General features: G+C 37.7%; 1 protein-coding gene across 1 annotated transcript in view; it reads left to right on the top strand.

Annotated features, from left to right (window-relative positions):
- Positions 1 to 2,076: 2,076 nt before the first annotated feature.
- LOC149528096 (RNA methyltransferase family protein) overlaps positions 2,077 to 24,711 on the top strand; it is a 42,156-nt gene continuing 19,521 nt past the window's right edge. The window contains exon 1 of the mRNA XM_089810456.1: positions 2,077 to 3,054. Within this exon, the coding sequence (XP_089666582.1) occupies positions 2,266 to 3,054 (789 nt within the window). The 5' untranslated portion in view covers positions 2,077 to 2,265. The remainder of the gene's footprint in view (positions 3,055 to 24,711) is intronic.

The following is a 24,711-nucleotide window of genomic DNA, read 5'->3' as shown; positions in this document are numbered from 1 at the left end:
GACCCCATGCAAAGAATTGTGTGGATTTTGTTTTCCTTTAATAACCATTCTTTTGGTATAGTTAATGTTTATGCTCCTAATGATGTTGTTGAAAGATGACAACTATGGCGTTGGATGATAGATCATGTGCCACTAGCCACTTGGGTCGTACGTGAGGATTTTAATATGGTAGAGTTTGCTTCTAACAAAGATGGGATTTCACCCTATCGATGGACAAATGGGGAACAAGAGGCTTGGTACCACATGCACAATAAATTGAGCCTTTTTGATCTCAATGCTTACCACCACTAGAATGGTGGGGTTTGGCATACTTGGTCTAATTTTAGAGCCAATTTTGACAAGATTCTCAAGCGGCTTGATCATGGTATGATATTTGCTCAATCCTTCTTTTCTTTTTCTGAGGAAAGATAATTATTTGTCATTCCTTTCTTGATGTGACTTTGTCAGACTGCTATACCATATTATTTACTATTATTTGGAAAATAGATCAACGATGTCTTTCTAAAACACAATTGTTTCTCAACATGTCACTTCTTAGTCATGAACCCACTATGGCTCATATTTTGTATGTTTGGAATTTGGAACCTTGATCCCACAATCACTTTGGGTGGATTCAATGGTGGATTGATGCCATCTCTTGTACGATGAGATTTCTCTGCATCTATGGTAGACAACTTGCCATGTACCATAGGTGTTCCTACGACACAACTATCAAAACTCTATGTGTGGCTTCCGAGGCCTTGGCCATGAATCCATTTGATTTATACTTGCAACTTCGACTTGCTAATCTCTGCCATTAGAAGCAAATTACTCACAACTACGTCGCTAAGAAATCCCATATCAAACAATTAATTAAGTTAGCCATTTATGTGATTTAATGGGTTAGATTGAATTATTTAAATGAACTATAAAATTAATTGATTAAATCAATTATATAGTTATCCAATTTTTGTATTTAATTGATTGAAATGACTTAATTTTAGTTAATTGACAACTTTGATTTGCTTTGACAAATTCTCTGTCTTAAACGAATTTCTAAATTTATTTTATTTTAAAATAATTTTAAATTAATACAGATGTATAATAAATAATATAAATATATATATCACATATTAATATTGTAAAATAATAATAATAAAATTAAAATAAAATATGTATATTCAAAATAACATATATTTATCATAATATTATAAAATTACATATATTTGAATTATTAAATAAAATACCAAAGTATCCATAATAAATTTTAAGATGAAATAGGCTATCATATAAGATTCAAAAGTGAAAAAACAACCATTATCGTGCTTACTTGTAAGTCTTGTGAACATTGTAACCATCTTAACCGGACAAATAATCATCAATACGAAAAACCAAAACTAGCCAAATAATTTGTAACATTTTATATAGCTTTGAAATGAAATGAAAGGATTTTAATGACATCCACGAGACCATTGGTCTAAGGGACCAAAAGAACAACTAAGCAACTTCTCAAATTTTCTCTAGGTTGTTCCTTTTGTTTTTGAGCTGTATTAGTAGATTTGTTGTCTTGTGCAATCTTGCCTCCTCGAAAAGTTCCTTCACATTGTTCAATTGTAAGTTGTCCTTGTACTTATTATGAATATCTTCGTAAGCCATACACTCCATCACAAAGTGCCATTCTGTTTCCACCACCCCCTTGCTACAAAAGGTACATATTCTTTCTTCCCATCCCTCCTTAGGCACCTTCCATCTACTAGTTTCACATCGTTAATGATGAGAGCTCGTTCTTTGATATAATATGCTTTTTTCCTACCTAACTTATATATATATTTTAAAAGGGGTAAATGCTTTGACCTGGAGTTATGAACCAATGAAGCCACAAATGGAAGACCTCATCCCCATTAGATTTGAACCTTGATGGCAAGATAACAACTCAACAACTTAACCATCACAACATGCCACTATTAGCATTTTTTACCTAACATATTAGTCCACACATAGATCGGAATTTCTCTCACACCCATTTCTTTATCTCTATATTGGTGTTTGGGCATTCCTCCAATGCAATGTTCCGTTTGTTCAACGACTTGCTGGTTTGTTTCCTCCAGCTTTTTTTCCTAAGCTCTAGCTCCTCCCCAACCACGTTTAGGCCGTGGATGATGGTTCATATTTCCCACTTTGTATTAATAAGCAATCGGTTAATAGAAGCACATTTTTGCAAACAAATGATTCAATGTCCTTGGATACAATTTCACAAGAGAGGAAGCGATAGGATTGTTTGTTTGCATGGCATCATTCTTCAAGCACAGGACCATTTCGGAATTTGGGTTATGCTTAAATTTATATTTACCTATGAGAATCCACAATAGGAGGCGCATTCACTGCTCAGATAAGAGATTTTCAAGTCCATCAGCTAAAACACTCCCCCCTTCCTCAAAAGCCCACGCCGGCGTAACTCTGGGCCCTGATCAGGAAAACTCAATTAAACTGCAAGTTCCCTTGTTTGAAAGAAAATCGAAATTCTCTTCGTGCTCACAGGACCTCAAAGAGTGGAGGAAATGGGCTCAAGAATTGGCAAACTCAGTTGGGTCAACATTTCTAGATACAGATGGGGGCCCTGAGTCGAAAGACTTATTGAGGGAGATTGAATGGCTCTTGGAAGATGCTGTAAATGGGTACTCTACAAATTCAGCAATGCTTGAATTGCCTGCAGATTTGACTCTGAGAACAAGCATTGAGGACTTGTATGTATTATGGAGGGAAAGAGTTGAGAAGAGGCGACCATTCCAGTACATTGTGGGATGTGCACACTGGAGAGACTTGGTGTTGGCTGTGCAAGAGGGTGTGTTGATTCCGAGGCCCGAGACAGAGCAGCTGATAGATATTGCTCAGAATGCGATTTTGGGGGATGGGAGATTGGCTCAGGGGGTATGGGCTGATTTGGGGACTGGGAGTGGGGCGCTTGCCATTGGGCTCAGTCGATTATTGGAAGCACAAGGAAGAGCTGTAGCAGTTGATCTTAGTGATGTTGCTGTATCAGTTGCCAGGTACAATGTGGAGAGATATGGCTTGCAGGTATGTTTTGGCTTCCCATTCGTCTTTCCGTTTTCTTTTTTAAATTACTTTTACAGAGTAGAATCCAGGAGGAGGATGGTTTTGAGACTTGGTCTTGCAATCCGTATTTGGCTCGAACTCTGCAGGCTTATTTTTGGATTTGACTCGGCCGGTCTATTTTGGGGTCGCCATAGGAAAACCTTAGGAGAATTACACAAACTTAAATTTTGGCCTGTTTCACAAAAATAAATTCTGAAGTTTGAGTCTGTCCTGACGTAATGTAAATGGAGAAACATTTTAGCAAACATTTCGCATTTAAACTTATTGGGACATTTTTAATAGACATTTTGAGAAATTGTTTTCGCTTAAAGTTGAAACCAATGTTTATATGTTTTCTGTCAAGTTTTTTGACGGAGTCAACAAGTTAAAATAACAACTTCAACTTTATGTGTAACACCTGTGTTTGAGAGATTTCTAATTCCATTGATAAACAAGATGCAAATATCCTCCCAAGGAAGAATAAGTAATAAATTATGAAAGGAAAAAAGCAAGAAGCTCTTAGAAAGAAGAATGGAAGGGAGAAACGCTGCCTTCAAAACCTCTGGATCATATTCTTTGAGAATGCTATAGTATTGACTGCTATATTTAAACAAGTCATTTGCCACGTTGTCACAGGGTCACATACAGACATTCTCTACTCAAGCAAGCAGTGATCATTTAGAGAACTTGAGGTTTGGCAAATGATGGCTCAAAGGAGGGAAGAATATTTTTGGGATTTTCAGTATGTGTTAAAATGCTTCTCTGACATTAAACTTGAGATCTCTGCAGGCCATGACTCACAATTCCCTCAAGACTTGTGAGACTTGATTATTCATCCGAGTTAAGGTTGAAACAATCATCACCTCTTACTCTGCCTGTTTAGCAGAGACTCAAACTACTTTTGAGACTTGATTGTTCAGCCGAGTCAAGGTTGAAACAATCATCACCTCTTTCTGTGCCTGTCTAGCAGAGAATCACAGTCTTGGCACTGTGCATCAATGTGGCTTCTATGCCAAAGAGGGAGGTTTTGCCTTTCATTTAAAATTCAGCGTTTGATTTTGATTGTGTTTTAACATCCTTTAGATCAAATTGGTTTGTAGGATCTGTCAAGATGTATCAATCAAATATACAATAAGCTATGTTTTGTTGTTGTATATGTCATTAATTCTACTGCACAGGCCATCGGAATTGCTATGTTTGTAGTTATTGCTTCTTTCTTGTCTTCCACGCTGTTTAGAATCTTAATTCATTAAGAATGTCCATTTAAGAATTGTCATACCTGAGATTATCGTTGATGTAACAGTCATTCTCATTCTCCATTGATTATGTGACTTTTCTTCAGAGCTTGAAATGTCTAAAATAAAAAAAATAATGAGAGAAGTTCATATCACATGTGTTGAACACAAAGCTATATGTTTTCTATTGCATCTATTCTATATCTCGAAGTGGTGGAAATGAAGGTGCCCACATTGTTTTGGCTTTCGGTGTTTTAGGTCATGAAGACATTTAGTCGGTTTGGTGAAGTTACTTCTCCCATTGTGAGCCTCTTTGCTTGAAGAAATGATACCAAAATGAATATCTGAAATGGTGCATGCATTTTGTGGGTATGTGAGAAAATCTTTCTGTGGAAATTTTGTGCATTTGTCCTTATTTTAGCAATATCTTTTTTGTTTTTTGAGTTGACAATATTGAAAATATATCTTCGATGTTGACTTTGCTAGAGTTTCTTGGCTTTATTATGTGTATGTCATACTGTAGGCTTCTGCAAGATCATTTTAGTACTTGTTTTCATTATTGTGGTCCTATTGCATCTGCTAGCCTTGAGGTTCTTTTTTGCCTCTTTAAACGGCCTCTGCTTCTCATTACCCCATAGCTGGTGCTATTGGAATTGAATGCTTCATGGCAATACCCCATGTTTCTCCCACTCAAATGTCAAAAATTGTCTTAAAGGTGTTTCATGTATTAATTTTCTTGATCCACATCCTAATATTGTTCTTCCAATTCCAATCTCTGATGAAATCTACAAATGGCATGAGAACTTCACTCTTGTGGGATAATGTATTGGAAGGCCCCCCCTTGAAAGTGTCCTCCATGATTGGGTTGCCAAACCTTGGACTTCATATGTGATCTGGCTTGCTGTTGTACAAAGCCTATGGCTTTTCTTTTTCTTTTTCTAAAGCCAATCATGCTTAGGCTATTCTCACTCGGGTCCATGGCTTGTCTGTTCCTCTTTGCTCATTTTAAAACCTCAGGCTCATAACTTTTTAGTTGTAGATGAATAGTCTGTTTGTGTTCTGGCTACTGATGAGTTCGAATTGCTAGATTTATAATGGCAACAGCCTCAGACATCTATGCACTGATACCAATATGATGGGAGACTTAACCCAGACAAAAGTAAAACTATTTTGAACAAAGGCAACAGGAACATAATGCAATCAACAACTCAGAAAGTGACAGGGTTTAAATTCTCTGATTACATTCAACATAAGAAGAACACAAAACAAATGCAGCCTTGCAGAGACTTTCTTCTTCAAATTCAAGCTGCAATAATAATCTAACTTGTGTTCTCATCAAACGACAAATTTTGATAATTGCAAACATGGCCATACATTGGCCACTATCTGCTCTTACATAACTGCAATGCACACAATCGCTTAGCTTTTTAGTTCACCAGCTTTCTCTGCTCTTGGCTTTGTTTCTGTTATTTCCTTATTCTACCCATTGCTCAACTGTGATCATAACAATAATGGATTTGGGAATCCTTTGTGTTCCGCTTTCCATAGTCTTCCTTTCTTATTCCTTCCCTCTCTTGGTGGGAGTTTGAGGACTTTTTGAAATCCACATAGCTTTCTGCAGCATCTTTGCAGTCCCAAATAGATTTACATGTCCTTCCTCCTTCCCCAACTAGACCTCAGAAATTCCTCCATCTCATAAGCAGTGATGCAATTGGGTATCTTGCTGAGTTCCATTTTCTTCCAGTGTTACCTGGATGCGTGCACCTAGGGTAAAATCTTGGCGCACTAGGTGCGCATATGTCCCAGATGCGGGTACGTTGCACACCCGCACATTGCGCCCACACTGTTCGGCACACCTGGCGGTGCACATGTGTGTTTCGAGTGCAGGGGTGCACGCAGGGTGCGCCCTGGGTGCTTTGAGGGGATCTGTGGGGTGCAACCAACACCCATGTTGAAAAGTCAAATAATTAAGTTTTTTTATTTTATCTTACCCATGAGGAGTCTAGTAGTGAGGACTTCAGTTTAGGGATGATTAGAGAGTTTCCACCCTTACATTCTCATTATTGACATTTTGTAGATTGTACTCACTTTGATATGGCCATGATACACTATTTCATTTCACTGGTTCATGCTACTCTAGTCATTGTAATCATGAGCATCTTGATCTTTATGATATATCATATTTATAATTTGAACAATGAATTTTGGATCTTGCATCTTTGTCATTTGATACTTGATAGTCAATAGTTGACTTGCATGGTACTATGAATGATTTATATTTTATATTTATCATTTTCATTATGTTTGAAACTTTAATGTTATTAATGTTACAACTTACTAATTATGTAACTAAGTTCAATGGTCATTGGTTATGAAGTTTGAAGTTTGAAGTTTGAACTTATGGTTCGTGAATTGCATTTCAAATTTCTATATTCATTGTTCAACTATATTTGGTATGTTATATTGAAGTATCATTTCACAATTAGCATTTCAAGTCATATATGTATACTATGCAGCCTCCCCTCTCCACCCCATCCCTCCATCCCCCTGCCATCCCCCTGCACCTCCGCACTGGTGTAACACTGTTTTCTTCCCTCTTGAGCCACTTCCTTACTCACCTAGACTCATCTGTCTTTTTCTCACGGGCCTCTCTCTTGTCTGCAAGTCGATTCCGCCCTTTCAATGGGTTTTGCCCCTTCTAAAACCACTTCTCTCCAACTACCAACTCCCTCACCAAATTCCATAGCTGCCAGCCTTCCCTCAACTTGTCCATGTGGTGAGCAGGATAAATAGATTAAAAAATAACTACCAAAGCAAATAATATGTAGGTGACTTGATGCTCCTGCATCAGTTTATCTCTTCCTTTTTTGAATTTTCTTACCCAGATTGCTTCCTTAGTGGTTTCTATCTCTGTGTAGAATCTGAGAAGTTTTATTTGGCTCGCAGTAATAACCAAGTTTGCATTAACCTTTCAAAGGGCCAAAAAAATGTGGATATTCAAGTTGGTGAGTCCCATTGCTCCTAGAGAATTCAGTATATCAACCTTTTAAACACTTTTTATTGGTACCAAGTCTCCGATCATGAGATATGGGACTATTTACTTCTCTAACAGTGCCCCAAATCCATTCATCCTCTCCAAGAATGCCACTTCCCTCAAAAGAAGAGGCTGGCGAGTCTACTAAGGCTAATCACAAAGCCAAGAATGCTGACACTTACAAACTCAAACCCAATATTTTGGTCAAGGAGTTTCAGTTCTGCAAGTTTCAGAGCCTGCCAACACATTTGCATCAGCCATGACAACAATCTCTATAGGCTACTTTAGGCTGGTCCAATTCAACATACTTATCCATTAGTGGTGGCCTAAAAGAAACCTTTTAGCCCATCGAGACACTTGGAGTAGGACAAGTTTTTGTCATGATGCAGGCATCGGAGCCAACTTAATTTTCAAATTGGCAGGTATGTTGCTCCTTGCACTGGGGATCAAAATAGTTATTCTACCATTGTTGCATTGGATAATGAGAAAATGCCTCTCGACTGTTAAATGAATCATATCTCCCAGAATGTGCAGGGACTCCCAAACCTGCCTAAAAATATTTTGTTTGTGATGTTTGTGTTGATTCCCTGAACTAGACATCCTTTGCGTTTAGGGAGTCAAAGGGTTTCACCTTTTTCTTTTTGTTGCATGTTATATCATGCGGCTTTCCAGTTTTTCTCTATGTTCCAAACACAAGGCTAGTTGTCATTTTCTCTTTTGCCTACGTAGCACCGACTTTTGGTTGTTCACGGATGTGACCCCACTAACCGAGTGGTTTGAGCTCTTTTGTGTTTGAATAATCATTTATTTGGGGTGCCTAATGTTTTTGCTTCAAATGATGATGTTGAAACATTTTCCCTTTTGGCAATAGATAGCCAATTCAATATCCGTTACCACTTGGTTTGTGTAGGGATCTCAATATGATTGAGCTCACCCATGGTAAATGGGAAACTTTGACCATGTATTGGACACATGGGAAACGAGAGACTTGGTTTATATGGACAATATTGTGGGTATTTTTGATCTCAATCCCAATCATTGTCTTGGTCAATCACTACGTACACATGGACCAACTTCTGGTTTGGGTTTGAAAGAGATTTAAAGTGGCTTGATTGTGCCATGGTTTTGATACAATCATTCTTTACCTTTCTAGTGGTATTCCTTATCTGTTGAGTTATTGGTGGAAGTTGTCTTAATTGACCACTTTCCCATATTGTTTTGAATTGAATGACAAGTTGTGGCTCCTAAAGTTATGAAGAGTTAATTCTTTCTTAACATGTCTCTATCCAATCGCCACACCCGCTCATATCCAACGTGTTCATAATATTGAGCTACATACCCTTCATAATAACCCTCCTCAAATCTGCTCTCAAAAAAATGCTGATGAAAGCTCAAGGAATTTCATCAAACAATTCACATGCAAGGGACGTATGACTGATATAGTATTTCAGCTGGCTTTAAATGACTCTTTTTCAATTTGCATCAATGAGAATCTTGTGCTAGAAGACTCCAAATGGACTACACAATGGCCTAACATGAGTGTGCTACTAATTTTGACAATATTCAGTGCATATATATGATCTAAGCATGAGAAATGAACACCTACAGCCAACTGACATTTTTACAAACAGTTGGTGTGCAAACTAACTAGCTGATAAATAATGATATTGAATTGTTTAAATGACACCAGCAACTATTATCTTCTTAATTTGCAATGAAATTTCTAATACAATGCTCATGAAATATGGCCAAGACTTTTGGCATTTACATGGATTACAAAATGATAATGCTGGTATAATGCACACTTACAGCTGAAACTTATAACACCCTAAAAAAACAATACTAATAAAGGAACCTGGTTTTAGATGGTTGTAATAATTTTCTTCAATGCTGCCCCTTCTGCTTTGCTTTCCCGATTTGCTTTTTCGGACTAATTTTTCGGCCTGCTTTTTCGGTTCCGTTTTTTTGGACTACTTTTTCGGCCTGCTTTTTCGGTTCCGCTTTTTCGGACTGCTTTTTCGTATTTGCTTTTTCAGATTGCTACCTTTTTGAATCTCAAGACCATATCTTTCAATGGCATCAAGATTTCTAGCTTGAAGGGATTTCGTTCTTCAAACTATTGAGACATAATCTCCAGAAAATTTTCCAATTTCTTTGATATTTCCAAGCCTACTTAAAAGAAGCTCTTCCATTTCTTTTATAGTGTTCTCACAAGAGCTCAATCCTTCATTTTCTCAATGTGGGATAAAACATCACTCCCTTTATGTAACTTATGCCTCCAATGTGTTATAAAATAAAAGGGACTCTTTTAATTTAAATATTTCTCACAAACTATAGTCTATGCATTAATAGAGTTAAATATTTATATTTAACTTTATAAAATAGCTTTATCAATGCATAACAAATCTTATCAATGATAAACAAGTCTTCTTGTCGATTTTAAACAATTACCATCGACATATCGCTGCCACTAGATGTCCGACCATGTCCAAGATGACTTACTATAAATAGTAAGTGTGCCCAAAGTTGCCTTAGAACCCATCAGAAAGACCTGCAACTGAAACTATCTAGGCCAAATGGCCTCTAAGTCCCTTTAATGTCCTGGTTAGCCTACGAGACAGTGGGGAAATAGGCCAACAACAACATCATGCTATGAATGCTAAAATGGGGACATTATAGTCCGCCCTTCCCAAAATTGCTTGTCCCCAAGCAATGGTCGAACAACAACCCAATCAATCCACCTGGATCCCAAATGTAGTCATGAACTATACTGCTGTCAGTCAACATAGGCTCCTGCAACAACCTCAGAAAATTAACCAAGAGGAATCCATAATCAAATTGGCGAATACAACTCACCCAAACTCCAAAGTCAGGCACCCATGGGAAACAAGCTCTCGAAATATCAGAACCCAAGTAGAGTAGATAACCCAAACTGCCAACATAGTAAATACCATCAACACATCCCACTAGCCTATGTGGAATGTACAATACAATTCTGCAACAACGATGAATACTCCCACATGAAACTGCACCAAATATAGAGAATCCACACACTGTACACCTACTGCAATTAACACAACTTTGCAGATCACCGGTCACTGTCTCAGAACGATAACACCCATGCACTGTTGATGGTGAATAGTCATTACATGGTAGATAGCAAAAACGAGAGCCCAGACCAAACTTGTCTGCCATCAACTCCTCAACACATGGATTAAAAGCAAACCGATGAACATATCCTACAGTATAATGCCGATAAAAAGAACCAATCCTAGTCAAAGACTCATCTTGCAGACGTGATACAACCAACTGTGACTGATCATCAGCTAAGTCAGAGGATGATATAGCCAAGAGTGCAGAATCAACAACAACATCACTAGTCTCTGTGCCCTCCAAGTCAAACATACCATAATGCTCAGTTGCAACGCCCAACTCAGTTGAACCTGCCTCTAGTGGAAATAGACCAAATATGCCAATACTAGTGTCGCGGATAGATATATCCTCATCTCCACTACCTCTATCAACCTCGACCATGGACATCCACGGATCACCAGACACCACGGTTCGTGATTTTACAGAATCTGGTAAAGACTGAAGTCGTTCTAACTCCATGGTCACCTTAGCTAAATGAAACTGTGACTCCTTGAAAGCCAACTATGTACTCTCAAGAAACTCAGAAGTCACCTCAAGCCACTGAGTAAGCTCACTCACATCATCTTCCTTGACCATTAATGCACCATATGCTGTACTCCCCCACTCCATAAGATAATCTCTGTCGGCTACCAACTGCATATAATTCTGTCTCAGAATCTGGATAGCCTCCCATAAAGAGTGGATCTCTGTCAAGGAAAGATAATTGCCTCCCTGCTCATCACTAGTAGGAGAACCCCATCCATAAACTGCTAACAACTGACGAACAGCATCGAAATGCTCGCAAGCGATAGAAATGTCTTGCTTGCCAACTCTCACCTGGCTAAACACATGATTGTGCTGACTGGTCGAACTCCTATACTCTATCCCTAGTACACTGTCCAAAGGAGTAACCTCAGAATAGCTATCATCTGTAATACTCAGATCTTGGGACTCTCCTGTAAACTCTATCATCTCTGAGAAATCATCAACATGTGACCTGACTGTAAAAGAAAACTGAGTCCCTGCTATACACGCTAACTCCCGAATTGAGCTCACCTCAAGACAAAGCTCGTCCACATGTCTCTCAGAATCCTGGAGAGCCAACTGAATACACACCAAGGAATTTCGAGTATCCTCTAGCTCATGAGAAAGTCGGTCAACCTCCTCCTCCTTCTTCAATGCATCTAAATAGATCCCTGCAAGATTAAGGAGATGATCGTGATCTGAAAGTAGGTGTATGTAACTTATCTTCATTGCCTCTATACCTTCCTTGATCTGTTGTAAGTTGTCACAAGAAGAACTTGTTGTGACTCCTTTCTGTCTCTCCTGCAGTTGAATCATCCAAATGTAATTCTCAATCAATCCATGTATCCTGTCATGATGAGATAAAGCCGTGACAATATTCTTGCCTCTTGTCTTCAGCTGGCTTGCCAAACCAAGTAAAGAGCTACTAGCCTGTATCTCATGTGAAGAAGCATCCAACTGTGCTTGATACTCATTTTCTGCAAAGTCCTGAATGCTCACTTTCTGATCAACTGTACTATCCTCAAACATGACAGTATCCCCAACTGCTGTACATTCATCCAGCCCACCTGTACTGGAATCACTATTTGTGTCAATCACACAATTCGGTGTGCCTGTGATATCACCTTCTGATGCTACTGGCTCAACCTGCACAACATCTGTAACCCCTTCTGCCTGTGAAGATGATGCAGATAAACCTTTACCTGAAGATGTGCTAATGTCTCTTTGTATCGAATCAACATGTCTGTTAAACTCCTCATACAAGTTTCTGCCTGTCATAGGGAAGGTATGATCCTTAGGCCTATCAAAGCGTTCAATCAGTCTCTCCGTAAACTCCACATATGAGGTAATGTGTGCATGACCCATAGTGACCATACCATGATTCCTCCACTCATGTGCTAACCCATCCAGGTGAATTGTTGCATACTTAATAGCTTCTTCCTCAGGCATAGGGTTCATTTGAAAGTATGTGTCAAGCTTTTGAACCCAAGCTCTTGCTGTAGACTTCCCCGAGCCATCATAATATGGTAACTGAAGTTTCCCTACTTTCTTCCGTAGCTCATAGCTCTGGTTCCTGTCATGTCCACGTGGCATATGCTTCATCCGCACATCTATATACTCCCTAAAGGTGATTGCAGCAATAAAATCTGGACCTCCGGCTTCCCAATCTCTCCTCAACTGGTCTTGTATATTAGTGATCTGGGGCTCTGGTACGGGCTGCTCTAGAGCTCTATGAGGAAATATGGGAATCATGGGCCGCAAACTCACTGTCCTAGTTTGCTGGGGTGCATGACCGAAATTGTTCCCAACTTGTTCACCTCCATTATGTGTCCCATCCTAATTATTACCATTCTGATTATTTCCTCCACCCACATTAGCATTCAACCCCATTTGATGAGCCATCATCTGCATCACAAGCTCCAATCTCTGACTCTGTTCCTGTGCTCTTTGCTTTGCTAATCGCTGTCCCTGTGCTAAGGTGTCTAATAACTATAAGAATCTTTCCTCTCCCTGATCTGGACTGGCATTCCCGCCTCTGCCTAATCCTGTATTCCTGTCATCTCGGTCACCTATATTGATGTCTTGATCAAAAAATACCTCCTCTGTGTCTATATGACTGGATTCTATGTCCACCTGCACGGATGAACTAGACTGTTTGCTCTGCAGGTCTGAAATCCTATTTTGTCTTGCTCTGGTATTGCGGAAATTATAAGGCCCTTGTCGCATGCTCAAACATAAGTGCTCTGATTTTAGTGTTTTGACATTTCGTCAAACACTTTCCCGTCTATCTGGCTGTTCCAAATTCTCTATAAGACCTCCACAGGATGGCAGGACTTATAGCTCTAATACCACTGTAATGACCCTCCTCAAATCTGCTCTCAAAAAATGCTGATGAAAGCTCAAGGAATTTCATCAAACAATTCACATGCAAGGGACATATGACTGATATAGTATTTCAGCTAGCTTTAAATGACTCTTTTTTCAATGAGAATTTTGTGCTAGAAGACTCCAAATGGACTACACAATGACCTAACGTGAGTGTGCTACTAATTTTGACAATATTCAGTGCATATATATGACCTAAGCATGAGAAATGAACAACAACCAACTGACATTTTTACAAACAGTTGGTATGCAAACTAACTAGCTGATAATTAATGATATTGAATTGCTCAAATGACACCATCAACTATTATCTTCTTAATTTGCAATGAAATTTCTAATACAATGCTCATGAAATATGGCCAAAACTTCTGGCATTTACATGGAGTACAAAAATGATAATGCCAATATAATGCACACTTACAGTTGAAACTTATAATGCCCTAAAAACAATACTAACAAGGGAACCTAGTTGTAGATGGCTGTAATAATTTCCTTCAATGCTGCCCCTTTTTACTTTGCTTTTCCGATTTGCTTTTTCGAACTGCTTTTTCGAATCTGCTTTTTGAACTGCTTTTACGGACTGCTTTTTCAGCTTGCTTTTTCGGTTCCGCTTTTTTGGACTGCTTTTTCAACCTGCTTTTTCGGTTCCGCTTTTTCGGACTGCTTTTTCGTATCTGCTTTTTCAGACTGCTACCATGTTAAATTTCAAGACTATATCTTTCAATGGCGTCAAGATTTCCAGCTTGAAGGGATTTCGTCCTTCAAACTATTGAGAGATAATCTTCAGAAAATTTTCCAATTTCTAGGATATTTCCAAGCATACTTAAAAGAAGCTCTTCCATTTCTTTTATAGTGTTCTCACAAGAGCTCAATCCTTCGTTTTCTCAATGTGGGATAAAACATCACTCCCTTTATGTAACTTATGCCTCCAATGTGTTATAAAATAAAGGGGACTCTTTTAATTTAAATATTTTTCACAAACTATAGTCTATGCATTAATAGAGTTAAATATTTAAATTTAACTTTATAAAATAGCTTTATCAATGCATAACAAATCTTATCAATGGTAAACAAGTCTTCTTGTCGATTTTAAACAATTACCATCGACATACCGCTGCCACTGGATGTCTGACCATGTCCAAGATGACTTACTATAAATAGTAAGTGTGCCCAAAGTTGCCTCAGAACCCATCAGAAAGATCTGCAACTGAAACTATCTAGGCCAAATGGCCTCTAAGTCCCTTTAATGTCCTGGTTAGCCTACGGGACAGTGGGGAAATAGGCCAACGACAACATCATCTATGAATGCTAAAATGGGGACATTACAGTTGAGTTATTGGTAGAAGTTGTCTTAATTGACCACTTTCCCATATTGTTTTAAATTGAATGACAAGATGTGGCTCCTAAAGTTATGAAGAGTTAATTCTTTCTTAACATGTCTCTATCCAATCGCCACACTCGCTCATATCCAATGTGTTCATAATATTGAGCTACATACCCTTCATGGCGATGGATGGATCAAGTGGTTGAATGATGCCTTCATGTATTCAACCCTATTTATTCACATCTTTGGGTGCTAACTGGCCTCCTCGTGTCGCCACTCGTATGAGGCAACTATCAGGGAGTTTTTCTTGGCCATCACTGCTCTGGAAGTTTAGCTATATGAGTCCATTGGCCAACTTCCGCTAGCCTAACTGTGATAGTAGAAGCAAATTGCTGATGCCAATGTTGTTCACAATGCTTAGCATAAGGCTATACCACATTGGTTCTTAATGTCTCGAAGGAATTTGTCAAACTTTGTAGACTTACCATACTTCTATACACACTCAAAAAATTTGTGAAGGCTAGCAACTCTATCATGATATCTAGGCATTTGTCTATCATTATGAGAAAGTGCTTGTTGCCCAAGAGTATATGGCTGTTAGATGCCTTGTTTTTTAACATTGTCTTGAAGTTGCATGTTCTTGGCTATTAAATGCTCAAGACAGTTTTTGTGACGAACTTCTCACCCAAGGTGATCTTAAAGAGGCAACTTTTTGTATGGGTAACAACAAGGCTCTTAGTCTTGATGGCTTCCCTTGCGAATTTTACAAATCCTTTTGGGGATACTTTTACGAGTGATCTTCATAATGCGTACCTGGAAGTCATGAAATTTGAGTCAGTAAGCAATCTAATCAATAAAGGTAACATCAAATTCAACCTAAAAGTAGTGATTTGGAGGTATAATTGGTGCTGTAGCACTTTGCTGAATGTCTTTTAGAAGATCATGATCAAAGGTTTGACTCTTATATTGCAATTAATGTTACTGCTTATTGTCACTCCTGAATATATCGGATTTATCAATTCTAGTTTTATCTAGGATATTATTACAATAGTTTTGGAAGACATGGAATGGGCACAACATATTCTCAACAATCATAGATTTTCATTAAAATTGACTTTTCTCAGGCCTATGATTGAATTTGATGGCCTTTAATTTGGTCATGCTTTAGGTGCTTGGTTTTCGCTCGAGGCTTCTTCGATCAGTCCAATAAGGATTGTCCTTCCTTCGGGATTTTTTGGTCCATTAGACAAGGGTACACTCTCACCCTTCCTCTCTATTTTTAAGCTGTAGGTTTTGGCCTACTCCTTGCTTAATTACTCAATGTTTCAAGGTGAAACATTAAACATTCAATCCTCTCTTAATATAAGGTCATCTTTCATGCTAAGATTGCAATTTAAGATCATGGAATGACTTGAGGTTTCTTTAATCATTTACACTCGCTTAGTAAAATAATGTGATTTGATGGTAATCACTTGTGGACTTATGTTATTCATTCAATGGATATCAGATGCTTGCACTCCTAAAGATTTGGCTTTACAATGTGCAAAGAAAATATAATTTTGATTTTTTCAACTTCTACTTTTACTTAAATTTAAACTTCCTAACTTCAACTACTTCTACTCTTAACTACGAATCTAAGGAAACATAGATGATCTTGGACTCTACTAGATTTAGCTTGATTAGCGACTCGACCCACCTAGTGCAAGCTTCAAAGGAAGACAAAAATTGTGTTCACATCAATATCCCCTCTTCAATCCCATCAAATGGATGCAAACTAAAGATTGAATATCAATTGAAGTTAAGTGCTTTCAATCGTCGATTTACCACACAAGGCAAGAGGCCAATGGCTGGAATTTTGAGTCAAGTAAACACCCACAATTATTTCCATCCAACTAAACTACTTCTACTTAACATGAAATGAAATCCTAATATAAATGGGAGATGCAAAGAACCATGCAATACTCCAAAACCATCATATATATTCACCATGAAGACTAGCAATGAATAGAGAACAATTTTGGTAGTACTTTGGCAATAATCTTCAAACATAGCTCCCTTACAAATGATGTGAGCAAGCCTTTATATAGGAAGCTCAATTACAATGAGTGGCCAAGATTGATTTGAAATCAAGGGCTAAGATTGATCCACATAAGCCCTAAATAGGGTTTACATAACTACCTGCTACAAATATTAAACACCCACCCAATTACAATTGAGCACCACCTTGTGGGCCCATAGAAAAATTACATTGATTTTAAGGGCCAAATAAGAAAATTCAAATCCATAACAACTGGATAGGGTGCAATGACAACTGGACCAATGAGAAGAGAGCATGTAGAAGAAGCCACTTGATCATCTTAGGAATTATGCTGCTCCATTTTATTCTCTTTTTCACATTCAATGAGCTTGGACACAATCTCTCATTAATAATTTCCATAGGGACACTCGGCGCATTTTTATCTGTTGAGGATATGGCTCCCCCCTCAGTGAACTTATCTGTTAAACATGATAAATACCCTTTGCTGATGAGAACTCATTGTTAAGCCTTCAATTGTGATGGCTTATGTTCTCAATTACTTTGTCTTCTTTGCCTTTTCGATTTTCTTGAGTTTTTCTCTCACCCTATTCTTCTAAGTTGCTCCAATGAATGGTTTTCAGCTCTGCCTTCCTTCCAATGCTGTATCTCTGTTGGTGTAATGATGGAAGTTTTGCATACCACCAACACTTTATCTTCTAAATCACCTTCTTAATTGTGCTGATCTTCTCCACTTCTTTGTTGATAAATCTCCCTCTTTCTTTCTTCATTGGCATCTCATCTTCTATCCTTCTTGAACTTTTGGTTTTGTGCTTCTTGCTTTTGCTGGTGGACCTGGCTTCCTTTCCTTCAGGTGTTTGATCATCTCCCATTCCACCTTGGGCTGGCATGTCCTTTGTCTCCTAGATTTGATGTTGCCTAGAGATGTTTTCAGCTCCCTTTTCCATACCTGGCCCCACAAAACCAACACTTAGTTAAATTTCTGATATGAAATTGGGACTAAATCGAAAATTTTCACGTGCTGTTATATGGAATCAGACCCCTGCATTTTTGTACCAGACCTGACATTTAGTCAAGCAATAAAATGACATGAGAACATTGCAAAGTTGATTTAGTCCCTATGCTAGATGCATTAGCACCTTAGTTGCCGATTTGAGTTTGGGAACGGATTCGGGTTTGAGAATCCAGTTCATGGATTCGTGATTTTTTTTCACATTATGTTTCCTAAGGATTAGTGAGAATACACACACACACACACACACACACACATATGTATATGCATTATATATTCACAAATAAGAGAAATATACATAATTCTAAAACTAAATCATTTCATATTTTGAATCTATTATGCTTGACGATACATTAATGCCTAGTGTCAAAGATAAATGTTATGATTCATCAAGAAAATCATCATATTGAATTCACAAAACTTAGACATTATAGTCCAATAATGTTTGAAACATGATTCAATAATAATGAAAGTGTTCTCAATCGTCAAACAAATTGTCTAAAAAATGTGGATCATTGTGGTCTTCACTGGCTGCAAGTAATTCATCCTCTGCATCATTTACATCAAGTAATGTGCCTCTAGTAAGATCCTCAATCACCATCTCCAAGTGAGTAACTTGGGTGCCACATCCGAAAGCTTCTCTGCCCCCTTCTTGTATTTTGGGTCCTTACGTGCTAGAAGGCGCAAGTTGTGCACAAACACCAAGTCTCCTGCTTTTTTGGAGCCCAGTCGATTATGCTTCACTGAGTGGATAAAAGAAAATGTACTCCAATTCCACGCAGCAATAGAAGAGCTAACAACCTAGAGAGAAAACAAACAAAATTGAGTGTTAAAATATACATTACAAGTGGCCAAAACAAATAAAAAATACTTAAAAACTTAAAATTAAAAACTTACTTGTGACAGGATCTTTGCAAGAGATAGGAGGTACAAATAATCTTGCCCATGGAGGTACCACCATGTAATACCATCAATTCTTCCTTGGTCATTACAACAATAGGATTTGGATTTTTCCCTGAGATGAATAATCCAAACTCTCTCCTAACATTTACGCCTACCTCTAGATTGTTGAAGATCCTACTGAATCCCTCTTATATTCACTAGCAATCTCAACATCTCCTATAAGATGCCACTCTACCCAATATAGCAAGTACCTTTGGGCTATAATACTCAGGGGACAGAGCATAGGCAGGAGATGCAAAGGAGTAGTCATCTTGTTCCAATGATGAAGACATTTGCTTCCCCCTTTTTGCATAAGGTGGCCTATAGGGTCATTCTCTCTCCTTTGAATAACAAATGATGTCCATGAAAGTTGTCTTGATGTAAGTTATGCAAATTACAACTTTTTAAATCTAGCTTTATCTTAATATTAATTAACTTGGATAGGGGATTTTATTATTGTTTACCACTTTCACTTTCTCCAACATGGTGTCCATGGCATCATTGATGCCCCCCAAGCATGGCTGATCCATGTCGGCAAACCTAAGCATAGACATGATAGGATTGGTGAATTCTAATATGTATTCCGCCCGAGTCCACCAATCATCATTCAATATTATTGCCTTGACCTTTTGGGCTCTTGTTGTATTGGATTGTTTCCAAATGCCCCATTGGTTGCTAATCATCATTTGTCACAATGCGTCTTTTACCCTCACAAGTTGTCTAAGGATAATTGTGTGATGCAAAGCGGGTTTCAACCACCTAAAAACATGTTAATAGTAAGTTAGCTACACATTTAGCTTTGTAAAACATGACATAAATTGATATCTCATAAATATAACTAAACAAATTAAATTTTAAAATAATAAATCAAAATTTAAAATTTACTTTTCATAACTCCAATTTGGAGAAAGTTCTGAAAATTGCTTGTGACATGTGGGGGTGTGTCACAAACTATTGAATCTCCTCACCCTCCACATATGTTTGCTTCACCCAATCTATTTGGGTGCCAATGGCTTGCATCACCAAATTGAGAGAATGAACAGTGCATTGTGTCCAAAAGATGTGATCATATTTGGCCTCTACCAATGCACCCACAGCCTTGCAAACCTATGCATTGTCCATAACAACTTGGACAACATTATCACCACTCATTGCCTTTATGGAATCAATGAGAATGCGAGTGATAAATTTAGCATCTTTTACTTGCCCTTCACAATTGATTGCCTTCAAAAATATTGCCTCTATGGGGGACACAACAATAACATTTATCAAAGGACAGTTCATGCAATCTTTCCATCCATTTGAGACAATAGACACACTTGTATGGACCAAGAATCTCGTATGGGTCTAAGTCTATGTTATTCGGGGACGCGTTTCCACCCCTAAACCCAAAGTTTCGAAAATGGGGACGGTTTCAGGGACGGGGGGATGGCAGGGGACGTTTCCCAAACGTCCCCACTTGGAGAAGAAAATAGGAAACGCGTCCCCGAAACTTTGGAAAGGGTCAACAAGTTTCCGAACCACGTTGACCGTTTTGGGGATTGATTTTCCGTTTCCTAACGTCTCGGGGACTGCACAAAAAGTTTCGTATTAAAATTTTATTAAACTCAACAAAACCATTAAAAGAATGATTTTTCAGTCATCTACGGGCTTGGACTTGTGGTAGTCAATTTTTAATATTATAAAATGGATGATTAGGGGCAGCTGTCATAGTATCTTTGTTTTCATTTTGAGGCTCGGGATGATAGTGATAGTGACTTTGATATGGATGATTAGGGGTAGCTGCCATAGTATCTTTGTATTCATTTTGACTCTGATGTTTCAGACTTTGGAGTGTTTTGTCTTGACATTATATGATCATTGATAGTTGATACATTGATGGAATGATTATATTCAATATGATCATTGATAGGCTATAGTTGATACTTTAAAAGTTTAAAACTTTAAAGTTTGAGTCTTTATCTTTTCAATGTTTCCATTTTATTGAGAGTTGATGTTTTTTATTCTCTTATTTGATTCATTTCATTATGTACTAATGGTATTTTAAGTACTTAGATGATGACTGAAAATGTTGCTATTTAGAATTTTCTATGATGATTCGAGTAGATGCTGATTACTATGCTCTATGATCATTGATGAATCATTATTTGATGAATGGAATTGATAATTTTAAGCTATGTTGCTATGATGAATGTAGAATTGATGAATATATTTGAAAATTCATATATATATATATATAGTGGTCCCTTGTCGTCCTCTGTTCCGGCCAAAAGAAAACCGTCTCGGAAACCCGTTTCCCCGTCCCCCCGTCCGCCCGTTTGGAAAACTTGGGGTAACATAGGTTTAGTTGGGTCTCTACATATTTTTCTCTCATTGTGCAATAAGGTGGTGCTCAACTTTTCATATCCAGGGCCATGGTAACCAATAGGTGCACTATTTATTCCTTCCACCATCTTCCTCCAATTAGGTAATCTAACTAAGTTGAATAGAAAACCATTTGCAAATAGGCACCGTCCAATTTTTTCATCTGCTAGATCTCTCAGCTCACTTTGAAAAGCCTTATATAATGGGCCTCTCTTGTGGGTGTTGTGTTGTGGTTCTTGTACATTATCATCATCCTCCATAGAAGGCTCAAGCAAGAAAGGATGTCTAGAGGCTTGGTGAGTGGGTGGTGTAATTGATTTTTTCCCAGTAGAATAACTTTGTTTCCCTTTTGAAACTATTTTATCAGCATTTTCTTGTTCTTTTAAAAATGCTGCTATTTGCCTAGTTGGCAAGCCTTTCTTATCATGCCCCTCACACAATTAAATACCTTTACCCCCCAGCACCCAAGAAATGAAGTTTGACTCTAGAGTAGGATGTTGATGTTTTGTAGCTTCAGTTGGATAAATTCTAATTCTCTCTCTCTCTCTCTCTCTCTCTCTCTCTATAATACTATTATTGAGGAAATCATTTGTAGTTGTTAAGCATTGAAACCCGATTAGAGATCGAGCATGAAGAGGCACCTCTTCATTAAACATGCCCATGAATGGGCATGTCTCCACCTTATGGATATGTCTATCATATCCTTTATAATGCAGATCCAATCCCAAGGAAAGACATTGAAATCAATAGATGTTCTGCCCTTTGGAGTTCCGTGACTACAATTATCAGATTCATAATTACAAATCAATATTCATTATTTATCAACATTGAATTGTCATTTCATAGACATTTGCAATATATCCTACTTCTTCAACATGGTATTAGAACCAGGCTGCAAATGAGAAAAAATGGGTATATTTCAAATTCAGAGAAGAAATACTCAGGACAACCTTACAATAAAACAAATGCCTTTGTGATTCTCACATGATAACGATAGTCAAGTATTGATGATTGATATGGAACATAACAGAGATTAAAATCAAAATTCAAAATATTTTCTTTTATTGTCGAACAATGATATGGAACTTTCTTTACATACTGTTGTTATGTAAAATGACTATCGAACCAGTTATAAAAATGGTGACATTACTATATTGGCTTGTGTGACATTACTGTATTGGCTTGTGTCGAGTTCCTTAAGTTTTGTCTTTAGAATAACTCAATAATATGCTCTAGTGTTGAATGAAGAGGCCTTTCCATATTTTGAAGAGAATCTGATGATCGAATGGAAAAGTATTCTGAAATCTTTGACGAAATATGTTTGTTATTAAAAAATAAAACAATCCTAAATTTCTATCCGTATGGGCTCTAAATTCTATCAGCTTCTTAATACGTTTAATGAAATATTTGTTATCTTTTGCTATCGACGACAGTGTCTTTTCCTATTGTTGAGCTACCAGGCAGACTAAGAGGTTGTTCAATATACATATATATGCAGCCATTCACTTATCAGGCTACATATGATTTTTGAGACAAGTATTACCAGTGATGCTCATTGACAAGAAGATAGATAGTTGAAACTATACGAATGCCCAAGTTACCTTGTAGTTCCTCATGTAGTACGGAAAGATGAAGCCTCCTAGTGTCATATCACTCCAAATGCAGTCATCTTTCTCCTCTTCTACATATTTCAGATTCGTTGGTCTCACAGGAGGGTAAGCAATCACCCCATAACGTGAACATCGATTAAAAGCAAGTTGAAAACATAATCTGACACAAGTCCTGAATCTTCTCCCTGTTGTGATATTGCTATCAGGATATTTAACTATGTAGTTTTTGAGTCAAACTCATTGACCCACATTTCATGAGTAGAGATTCACAAGAATCCATCCCTCATGATAATAAATTGAACACTTAGCACTCATTGGATCTAGGTGATGCTCATAGAGGTGAAGCATCGGGACTTCCCGGGAGGTCACCCATCCCAGCACTACTCCAGCTTGAGCATGCTTAACTATGGAGTTTCCTCCATGGTTAAATCCACTCTGCTTGCAACCCCATTTGCAAAACCTTCACCAAATGTTGTACCTTATGAATCATTCATTAGAAAGCCCCTTAAGCTCATCAATTGATAATTAAGACATATTTTCCACAACAAATCAAATTGTGATATTGCTATCAGGATTTAGCTGTGTATTTTTTGAATCGAACTCATCATGTTTCATGAGTAGAGATTCACAAGAATCCATCTCTCATGATAATAAATGGAACACTTAGCACTCATTGGATCTATGTGATGCTCACAGAGGTGAAGCACTGGGACTTCTCGAGAGGTCACCCATCCCAGTACTACTCCAGCTTGAGCTCGCTTAATTATAGAGCTTCCTCCATGGTTAAACTCACCCTGCTTGCAACCCATTTGCAAAACCTTCACCAAGTGTTGTACCTTATGAACCATTCATTAGAAAGCCCCTTAAGCTCATCAATTGATAAGTAGGAGATATTTTCCACAGAAAATCAAATTGTGATATTGCTATAAGGATTTAACTGTGTAGTTTTTGACTCAAACTCATTGACCCATGTTTAATGGATTGTCATATGTCTTCTCAACTCCCATATTAAACAATGGGTTATCAATAGATACAAATTGATTATGTCAAGAAAGTGAACCGCTTCTATAATGATTACTAAAATCAGACCATATGTCATACTTATCGGTAGTAACTCCATAGCTGTCCCAAATCTCCTGCGAATCTCCATTACCATCCTGTGAAGCTCCTTTCATTGTGCAAAGCTGCACAGCTCAATTGGGTTCTGCTTGTTTCTAGACATTTCTGCTTTGTAATAATCATGGAATTAATAATGGTTTTGTTTTTTGGGCTCTGTTTTCCTAGTACTATAAAAAACTGTGAGTAATCATATCCCATCACTGTTTTCTGAGTTTTGCAACGAGTGTATTGAATTTATTTCAATTTTTCATTATATCTTTTTTTAAGGTTCATTTTTACAGTTGAGGCAGATAAGTACTGACCATACGAAGAGTGAAGTTTTAGTTGTGTAGAAGTTATAAGGATTTTTTAATTCAGGTCTGTCTGGCAGAACCCTAGATGTCATCACAGGATAAGGATTTTTTAATTCAGGTCTGTTTGGCAGAGCCCTAGATGCCTTCACAGGAGATCTGTCCTAGGATCTGGAGCTGTGGGGTTTCCATGGACAAATCGCTAATAGAGATGTACATGTAGACTATTTGCTTTTAAACCCTACAGTGTTCTGGTATTTTTTTGTTTTTATATATTGTGTTTATTTTTATCTCGAGACTATATTTGACATGACATAGCAAAATCACTTTTAGGCCTATAGCTTTGGTTTTTTATGAATATTACACTGTTCTTTAGTTTACATTTTTCCTGCATATAAATCAAGAAAATGAATTTTGATTACATTTTTGCACTTGAGTAAATAAAATTCTATTCTTATGAACTTCTTGCAACCATTGTTTCTGATTACTAGCTTAGTTCGGCACATTTAGTTTTTCAAAGACTTTAATCTCACACATACCCTTGCAACCTTACATGTACAGGCCCATGCAAAGCCACATGCATGCATCTGCGCACAAGCTTGTGCATGCATAGACACATGCACACAAGTGCA

This window comes from Cupressus sempervirens, chromosome 11, assembly GCF_028749045.1.
Source record: "Cupressus sempervirens isolate cs-2001-9-10 chromosome 11, ASM2874904v1, whole genome shotgun sequence".
Classification (NCBI taxonomy): domain Eukaryota; kingdom Viridiplantae; phylum Streptophyta; class Pinopsida; order Cupressales; family Cupressaceae; genus Cupressus; species Cupressus sempervirens.
This window is presented reverse-complemented; position numbering and strand designations above follow the sequence as displayed.